This window comes from Antedon bifida, chromosome 3 (assembly GCF_963402885.1).
Source record: "Antedon bifida chromosome 3, ecAntBifi1.1, whole genome shotgun sequence".
NCBI classification, from domain to species: Eukaryota; Metazoa; Echinodermata; class Crinoidea; order Comatulida; family Antedonidae; genus Antedon; species Antedon bifida.
This window is the reverse complement of record NC_136228.1, coordinates 407,435-417,130: the sequence shown is the minus strand read 5'-3', so window position 1 is coordinate 417,130 and position 9,696 is coordinate 407,435. Positions and strand designations below refer to the sequence as shown.

The 9,696-nt window shown below is 34.9% G+C and overlaps 2 protein-coding genes across 3 annotated transcripts; one reads left to right on the top strand and one right to left on the bottom strand.

Annotated features, from left to right (window-relative positions):
* The first annotated feature begins 244 nt into the window (after positions 1-244).
* Positions 245-7,024, top strand: LOC144837127 (uncharacterized). 2 transcript variants are annotated; one of them, XM_078692135.1, is made up of 8 exons: positions 245-430; positions 710-1,268; positions 1,486-1,580; positions 1,906-2,191; positions 2,517-2,608; positions 2,842-2,947; positions 3,484-3,554; positions 4,518-7,024. In XM_078692135.1, the coding sequence occupies exons 1-8, from the start codon at positions 323-325 to the stop codon at positions 4,596-4,598; spliced, it is 1,398 nt and encodes a 465-aa protein (XP_078548261.1). In that variant the 5' UTR covers positions 245-322; the 3' UTR covers positions 4,599-7,024. The 2 variants fall into 2 exon arrangements, with proteins under 2 accessions (XP_078548261.1, XP_078548260.1); XM_078692134.1 differs by lacking the exon at positions 4,518-7,024 and having other exon boundaries at positions 3,484-4,494.
* Positions 7,025-7,183: 159 nt separating this feature from the next.
* On the bottom strand, positions 7,184-8,227 carry LOC144837331 (alpha-1A adrenergic receptor-like). Its single transcript, XM_078692384.1, has one exon. The coding sequence runs from the start codon at positions 8,156-8,158 to the stop codon at positions 7,184-7,186; it is 975 nt and encodes a 324-aa protein (XP_078548510.1). The 5' UTR covers positions 8,159-8,227.
* Positions 8,228-9,696: the final 1,469 nt, after the last annotated feature.

Here is a 9,696-nt window from a genome sequence, read left to right as displayed (position 1 = left end):
TATAGCTTAACATATTGCAACACTTGGCGTTTGAATGTTTTGAAGGTCCTGCAGCAGCAGAAAGGTAGGTGGTTTAAAGTTAACTTATCCAGGAGAATTTCTCGACGTTTGTGGTTGTTTAGGTATACATTCTTTTATTCCGATGTCACGCTGTGTCAAGGAATAGTAAATATATTAGGTACAGAGGTCAAAGGTTACGTTAATGTTATATAGTTACAATTTAATAGTTCCAGACAATGGTTGGTATTTTATCAGTCTGTCGTGGTCTGTATTAGCTATATTACCATCGATATATCCACCCGACATTTTTGTATTTACAGTCATGGTTTCCTGCGGACGAAATTTTGTAGATTTTGCAAATGTCTTAAAAGCATTTGTTGGATGTACATACCTTAGTATTGCTTATTGGTTCAGCCAATGCGGCTTACTTGTGAGTAAATCATTGTTATTAATTGAATATAAAATGTAAAATAAAATGTTGATGAGTTATTGTTTTTAGTAAGAAAAAATGTCGCTCCGAGTGACTCTTGTAATAAGGTACGTAAACCCAACCAAATTAGGAGAATCCTAAACGGTCCAATTCTATATTTAAATTAAGAAGAAATATGTATTGATAATTAGACATTATTAATAATTATAATCTTAATTTCAACATTGCTTATTTTGTACATTGACTATTTTTGATGAGTTTGATAATTTGTATTTACAGTTGAGTCTACTATGTATCGTAGTAATAGCCTTAGCAACAGACTATTGCACTAATTTAATGATAGTATGCAAGTATGAGATTATTGATAGACTGACAAGAATTGATAAAGACGAACAAGATATAACGACTGAAGAAAAGGAACACCAGAACAAGGAACGTGAAAGAATTGGCCGAAATCTTACTTATGCAGAAATTGCAAATTTCAGTTTAGGAAAGAAAGGCTTGTATACCGTTAACGCTGCAATTTTCATTACGCAATTTGGATACACAATTCAATATATAATATTTATTGGAAACACTGTACAATCTCTATTTCCATTTGGTGACAAACCTTATACAAATACTAGCAATGTTACAGATGATGGAGGTCTGTATCCGGTGGTGGACAATGCCAGAGTAACTACTTCACCAACATATAACCTAGTCGTTCTTATACCGATTCCTTTTTTTATTGCGTGTTCGTTGTTACGAGATGTCCGTAATTTGGCACCAATAAGTTTGGCTGGAAATGCTGCAATATTTTGTGGATTGTTCGCAACTCTTGCAATTATTTATAGTGGTAAAGTATATTGTTTATTTATGAAAACATTCCATGATTTTACATATCAATAACAGTAGGTTTTATAGATGGAAAATATGCCTTACTCATTGTACAAAATAGTGAATGCTTATTATGCGTTGAATAGGGAGAATATTACACTATTGGTTGTCGGATTGACTGCTCTATTTAACGAGCGATTTATTACCTTTTTTTTTCAAATTATTTTCTTCATTAGATTTTCATGTTGCTGATGAAATAGAATATTTTAAATGGGCAGCTTTACCTATGTTATTTGGAACATTATCTGGGGCATTTGAAGGCATTGGCACTGTAAGTACAGCAAGCTAGGGGATCAGCACTGTAAGAACATCAAGCTAGGGGGTCAAGGAGCAGCATCAGACATTTTAAGACATTGTTTAATATTGTAAGTTAAGGGGTCAGCCAGCATGCTGCCTATGGAATTTAAAAACCAATTGAAGTATATAAAGAACAAACATAAATAAAGAATTATTATCGCTCGACTAAGAAGTCAAGAAAATGGAACCTGCACAAAGAAAGCAAACCTTAAAAATACATTTTATACTGATAAACCACATATTTATTCTATATTATTTAACAAATAATAATAGATTTCAAAAACGTCATTGTATTGCAGGTGATTCCGGTTGAGGCTAGCATGGTAGGAAATCGACACATGTACCCATACTTCCTACACTTGACAATATGCATTCTAGCCCTTATCCTATCGTCTTTAGGAATCTCTGGCTACCTAAGGTATGGACATGCAACACAGCAGATTATTATTGAAAATCTTATTGAAGACGAGAATTCTATGTTTCTTACTATTGTGTATTCTTTGATATGCATAAGTGTGATGCTTACATACCCACTACAGCTGTTCCCTGTCATTGAGGTCATAGAGAATGCACTCTTTTTACCAGGTACGTATGATGATAAATTCAATTCTCACCAGAAAATAGTCAAATAAAATTTTCTTGAAAAAAACATGTTGGTTCCAATTGACGTAACGTAGTGGCAACGGAAGGACAGACGCAACACAAATTACACGATAGATTTTCTGTATAAGAACCAACCCTTAATAATCTAAACATGTTTTATTGTTATCTGAATGTTTTTTAACTGCTACAAAACCATCCCAATTTTCAATATATGTACGTGAAAAAAATTGTCGTATTCCATAGGCAATTCCTTTATTTATTACAATAAACTAATCTGTGAAATAAACATATTTGTATCTTTTTAAAGGCAAGATTTTCGGTCCTGAGAATGGATCCGAAACAGATTCTTTAATCAAAGAAAAAGAAATAGTGGGCGTAGCAGTTGCTGTTCCAACATCGGTATGTAAATGAGTTAATTTACTAATGACTCCTCGGTTGTACCTCACTATTATTATTATTATTATCACACACACAGCGTTAAGAAACACACTTTCCGGTGACTAAATCTGATGTAGAAGAATTTTACAGTAGGTATGCACTCTCGGAGTGGCTTTCTAGTTTTAAAATATGCATGATTCTATCCTTTTAAGCAGGCTTTTACTAAGAATTAAGTTAAAATACTCATGTTTCAGGTGTCGGCATGGAAACGAAATTTAATTCGCCTTTTACTCATTTGCGCTGAAGTTGGAATCGCCATTTTCTTCAAGAATCAGTATGCATATTTTAGCAGTATAGTTGGTATGAGTTCATTATGAATTTGTTATAATAAAATTAATAATTGAGATGGAGAATTTGAGCAAATCAAATCTATACATTAATTGTGTTCTACGTTATTAGTTTACGAACAATTATAAGAATATTTATCAAAACTATCAATTATTTCCATTTTCAGTCCATATTCTTGGAGAAAACCATGAATTCTAATGTTTATTGATTAGTGTATTGATATAAGAAAAAATAAATTGAATTAATTTATTGTAATTTATAGAATTGATGAATATTTATTATTTATATTACATTCATTATTTATTTCGGATAGTACTGTACATCCACAAAACAGACAAACCAAAAAGAAAAAAAATACTAGGAAATTAAAAATAGCATCTTCCACAAAAAATATCAATTTGCACCAATTAAAGCAGTTATCAATTTATGTTGAAAGATGGCTACCGACAGACAACCAAATAACCTAGAAACTGTTGGCTGTCCTCTGTGATATTACAATTTATATTCCAGTAATAATGTATACAGTATCTTTGTTTTAAAATTCACAGGATCAATTGGAGGGCCTGTTCTAGCCTACTTCTTACCCCCACTCATTCATATCAAGTTAAAACGTCATCAGGTTTGGTGGGGGATTACAGCGTTAAACGTATTCTTACTGACTGTCTTTGGGGTTATAGGAGGATCTACGTGTCTAGGTCTTGGTATCAAAACTATTGTTGACAGAATGACCAACAACCAATGACAATAGCTAAAAAAAAACTATAGATCTATCTTTGATATGAGGCAACAGATCGCCAGGACGACCAATTCTTATTATATCTATACTTTATAAACAAAAGCAAAGTTAACTATTAACTAACTGTTAACTAAAAACATACCAGCAAATAGTTGGCTGTCTAAAACTATGATCAAGAAGTGATTTGGGGATTTATAAACCAAAATTCAAACAAATATATATACCAGAATATAATTAATCTTATAGTTTCTCAACACGTTCAGTGATTGAAATAAACCGGAAGGAATATCGAAAATAAGTTGCAACACTTTATCATCAATTTGTGTTGGGATTCTGGAGAGATCATACATCAACAGTGTGTTTGCTTTATGCGGAATTTGTTGACAGTTTGTGCTCAAAGGAAAGTGACATTTCAATAATCCTCAACAAAATGGGTATTTGACACGACGTGACTGTGGAAATAACTGTGTGATTATAACATAACCAACTACCACATTTATTGGATATACGCCAATTCTTATAATATAATAAAGCAAGATCATTGGAGTAAATCATCCAGAAACGATCTCTATTATTGTTAATAATGATGCACCTCAAGGCCACAGATTGTTCACTGTTTTTCTTTATATATTGTATTGTAGCTGCCATTCAAATCACGATGTGTTATGATTGTAATAACAAACAGAAAGTTACTGAAAGTCAAATAAAACTAGTTGGCTTTGGTCGTCTGTTTTATCAGCATTCATTGTATAAACACGTTAATTTTGCCAGTATAAAAGATCGGTTGGCGACAGAAAAATCACCACCGGCTTATTTTCTTCATTCTGGCCATTTTTATATTCTCAGTTACAGCAAGCAAAATGCATGCACGTGGCATCGTATAAAACACCGATATTTCAACAGAAAAATATACATAAAAACAGGTAAAAGAAAAAAGTGTTACAAATTCCTGAAGTGTTATTGGCATAAGCGGAAATATTACTGCTTTAAAAATGGACGTTACATAAAGCAAAGTATAGTTCATAAATATGGTAAAACCTGCATTCATCATGTACATCGCTGTAGGCATCTTGGAAATAATAATCTATTTTCGAATTCAGAGGCGATGTTCACTTTCAGACATCGGTTTACATATAAATAACATTACGACCATAATCATCTTGACATCTTGTGGAGTGATGAGTTTTAATTTCTTTGTTGACAGTAATTATACGATATACAAGTTGAAAGATTATTTTTCATGGATTGCGATTTTGCATCATTATGCGAGTTGACAAATCACAAGCGACAGTTCGGATGATCCGTGACGTCGAATACGGTACCTACGGGCGCTTCCTACGTCCGCGCTTCGTCCGTGGGAACAACGTTTTAGAAAAATCTTCAGTCTAGATGCTTAAGAAGAAAACACTTTCTTACTTTACATCCAAAGTACTGTACATCCACTTACACGACGCACAATATCAAGAACAATACTAGTAGATATGAACTCAGAGGATCAAAGAATTGGTGGCCTAATCATGTTTTATACCACAGTATACGACCAGTGCACACATAGCGTACCATCAGTACACAGCGTACACGCAGTACGACCAGTTTACACACAGCGTACCATCAGTACAGCGTACACGCAGTATACGACCAGTGAACACATAGCGTACCATCAGTACACAGCGTACACGCAGTATACGACCAGTGAACACATAGCGTACCATCAGTACACAGCGTACACGCAGTATACGACCAGTTTACACACAGCGTACCATCAGTACAGCGTACACGCAGTATACGACCAGTTTACACACAGCGTACCATCAGTACAGCGTACACGCAGTATACGACCAGTTTACACACAGCGTACCATCAGTACAGCGTAAACGCAGTATACGACCAGTTTACACACAGCGTACCATCAGTACAGCGTACACGCAGTATACGACCAGTTTACACACAGCGTACCATCAGTACATCGTACACGCAGTATACGACCAGTGCACACACACAACGTACCATCAGTACAGCGTACACGCAGTATACGACCAGTTTACACACAGCGTACCATCAGTACAGCGTACACGCAGTATATGACCAGTGCATGCACACAGCGCGCGTATACGCAGTATCAAAGTATGATAGGCTAAAACAAAGAATTGCCTGCACACTAAGATTAATCATGGAGGATACCTCCATGGAATAATTGATTCAGCATCAAGGATAAATGTAAAAATGTACACGCAACCCTCATCATTTATTGTGCATTAGGCAAACCATTAATCAACATGGATTACTGCAGTATTCAACAACATTTCCTAAGTAATTTGTTTACGAGTTACATGCATATTATGCTAAACCATTATTCAACATTCATTGACTCGACTCGACAGTGTTCTATATGATAATTCACTAAAATTATGGACATCTTGATTACTGTTTGGGAATAAACCTCCTACTAGTTTAAATTTGAATTTGCATAAACCTATATGATGAAGTTGTCATATTATGGTATTAAATTTGGCTATAGTGCGAATATCCTTTTTTTACTTCTTGTACACTTAAAGATGTATTGTCCCTCCACAAGCACATGAAAAATGAAAATTAATTATGTGACATTAAAATGGCATATTCAACAGAAAATATTCAGAATAATAGTTTTTCAGGGGGACAATACATCTTTAAAATAAAGCTACAGTCATAACTTTCAGATATAATTGTGTGCTTAAAGCGTGGTTCCCACTAGCAACGCAACGTAAGAAAATGCCCTTTCGATAATTGTGTTTGCCCCCGCCTACGTGAAATCAAACCTGCGATGTTTGCAGCACTGTTGCGTCGTCGGTTCCCACTTGTGATTACGCAATACAGGACTTTGCATCAAAACGTCGCTGTGTTGCGTTGCGTCGCTTGTGGGAACAACGCTTCCTTCTTGCGTTGCGTCTAAGTGGGAACAAAACATTAGCGGAGATGAAAGTTGTGTGACGTCATCTGGCCTATACACACTGCGCGTGTAAAATATGAATATACTATGAAGCGATTTAATAAAAGCGCTTTAAGTAACATTATAATTATTCGCATGAATACATTGTTTTCTTGTATCATAACCTTGATTCGCCTTACTGAAAGCCTACTTGAAGTTTTCTATTTTAATTGATTATTCAAAATATTCCATCAACTTTTAATCAAGATACCGGAGATTAAAATGATATGTTGCATAATGATGATGTTGATTTAAAAAATATTGTGTTGTATAATTAAAGTAGGCGTATAAGTAGTAAGAGGCGAGTGGCCACAATAAAACTAAAATCCGACCTGTTTTAAGATTCTTGTTTGTCTTTAGCGCTGTGAGACATCAGTAAACAGCGCTTTATACAATTTAGTCCTACTGCTTATGAGAAGAGTTTCAATTTTAAATGGTGATTGATAGATTGTAGTGGAGATGGACGGAGTTGATGGGTATGGGGTGGGGGTTTGTGGGGGATTTTATGCCCCTCATTTATTCTAGGTTTATAAATTCAAACATACTATGCATTTAAATTCCTCAATTCTACAACTTGACTACTTCGATTTTCACCTAACTTAAAATAGTTAAGTAAGGTTGTCTTGATATTGTTAGTAAATACAATGTACAAATACGGATTAATAGCAGAGTTTAAATATCCTAACCACGTGAGTCCAAGAAAAACGTTTAAGTTGATATAGACACCTGGGAGATGCGCAATCAAGTTATTCACAGTGAAGTAAGGCAACCAACAAAGGACAAAACAACCGACAATAATACCAATGGTGATCGCTGCTTTATTTTCACGCCTTCGTGCTTGATGCAAACCCGATGACGTCACAGCATTTATAGCATTTATCTTCTTTGATTGTATCTTTGCTTCGTTGTATAACTTGTAGTATAGCGTACATATTATGATAAGCGAAAAATAAAACGTAAATAATGAGGAAAGAATAGAGTAGATTATGTTATAAATCAAATAACACGTGTCCTCTGGTCTTGTGTAATTTCGTGGACGGTCCAGTTCCAGACCGACTGGGATTCCCGCCCAGCAAGATGACATCAACCAGATGCAGACGATTAAAGTGCAAATAAGACGTTTTGACATTTTGGACGAGTAGTAAAATGGCCATTTAATCGATACGAACCGAACACCAGCGATGGTACAAAGAGTGAACATCGAGGCTGTACACGACGCGAAGTCCGTCATCAACCACACCTCACAAAATGTCGAACCCCATTTCCAGATACCAGAAAAATAATAGTCGATTGAGAAAGGCATAACGATCGCAGACACAATCATATCAGCCACAGATAAGTTCAAAACGAGTATATTTTGATGATTATGCAAGTGTTTGTTGACAACAACAACAATAATTAGAAGAGCGTTACCCGCTATTGATACGCAAGAAATACAGGATAATAAAACAGCAAGATATATGTCGATAGTTGGCTCATTTGAATGCATCGAGTCGGATGATAAATTCGACGGAGTCATGACATACTTTTCCTCGTTACTCCACTCTTTGAAATCTCTGCACTTTAAAATAAATTATGAAACTTGTTGAATCGGTTACTAAATTGAGTCTGTAAAAGAGAAAGATTTAATGGAGAGAGATGGAGAGAGGTTAATACCTCTCTTTCCTTTGTATGAAGATTGTACAGAACACTGAGTTAGACGTCATACATCTAGCCATATACAAATACGTTTACTGTCATAAATGAAGTGACCTAAATAACAATGCAGCACAATTCTGAACATGAATTGACTTACAACAATCAACTAACTGACTCTCTTCAAGTGACCAAAATGTCTAAAACGGCAAGAAGACGAATGAGCAAGCCTAAACAAACGGCGGCGGTTAACGTAATCTATTTAAACTAATCAACGAATGCAATCTTCTAAAACAGGACTATTCCATTATGTATACATTTTATTCAGGCCTAGAATGGATGTGTAGTATGTTGTACGGTACGGGGCGCCGTTCGGGTCATTGCTAATTATGTGTCACATTGTATTATGTCGACAAGATTAGTAAAAAGTTCAATCCTGCATTCCTTATCTAGCTTCTAAATAATGATTTGTTCTTTTATAAATTGTAATACAGTATGAGCAGTTTTATGTCAATAACCCCATCCAGTATCATGACTAAGGTTCAATACAGTTTTAAAATCTGTTTTACCTTTGTATTTCTACTTTGTATTCGTTTCTGTTTTTTTTCCGTTTGTTAAATACTTTTAATCGTTTTATACATCTTAATGTAAATACACAGTAATCCAGGCTTCGGATGCGACAGTGATGATATGAATAAAAGAAACTTGAAATGTCCCGAACGGCGCCCCATAGTACGGTACCATACTAAAATTAAGATGGATGATGTCGTGAGCAGGCTCCACGCGCCAGATCCTTCATTCACTTCCGAATGTGTGACATCAATTATTTATAGAAAGGGCGGTAACGACATTAATTAAGTAGGCCTAAGTACCTGCTATATTACGGTATTGTAGTGTACTATTATTTTTAATTAAACAACACATTATACATTAATTACATACTTAAATTTGCATATTATGATCTCCATAAACCAAACAAATTAATAAATCTTCGTGTTGGTGGTGTGATATTCTGAAATTAATTAATTACCATGGAAACAATGTCGGGTAATCAATGATCACTAATGTTAATAAAATTGATGAGCTGTTTTTTTATAGTAAATTTATGGATAACAAATCGATAAAGCGGTCAATTAATGATAATTTACTCATTCAACATTTGACCGACTTTTCTCCATGTTCAGCAATAGAGAGTTTTAACTTAATATTAGTAAAAAGATAAATATTTTTGCATATATGGCGTTTCATACGTATACTACTTGAGCTTGTACTTTTCTCCAGACAAAAATCGAAACGTCGACTGGTGAACTAACATAAACAAGGCCATATACATGGCTGCAGTCGCGTACTCAAATTTGTGTTTACCGACCGATCAACCAACCGACCGAACGACCAACCGACCGACATAGTGAGCTGTAGAGT

Coding starts and splice junctions, on each gene's coding strand:
- LOC144837127 (XM_078692134.1), top strand. CDS start 323: ATGGTTTCCTGCGGACGAAATTTTGTAGATTTTGCAAATGTCTTAAAA. Junction 1,269..1,485: donor TCTTGCAATTATTTATAGTG/GTAAAGTATATT, acceptor TTTCTTCATTAG/ATTTTCATGTTGCTGATGAA. Junction 1,581..1,905: donor CATTTGAAGGCATTGGCACT/GTAAGTACAGCA, acceptor ATTGTATTGCAG/GTGATTCCGGTTGAGGCTAG.
- LOC144837331 (XM_078692384.1), bottom strand. CDS start 8,158: ATGACTCCGTCGAATTTATCATCCGACTCGATGCATTCAAATGAGCCA.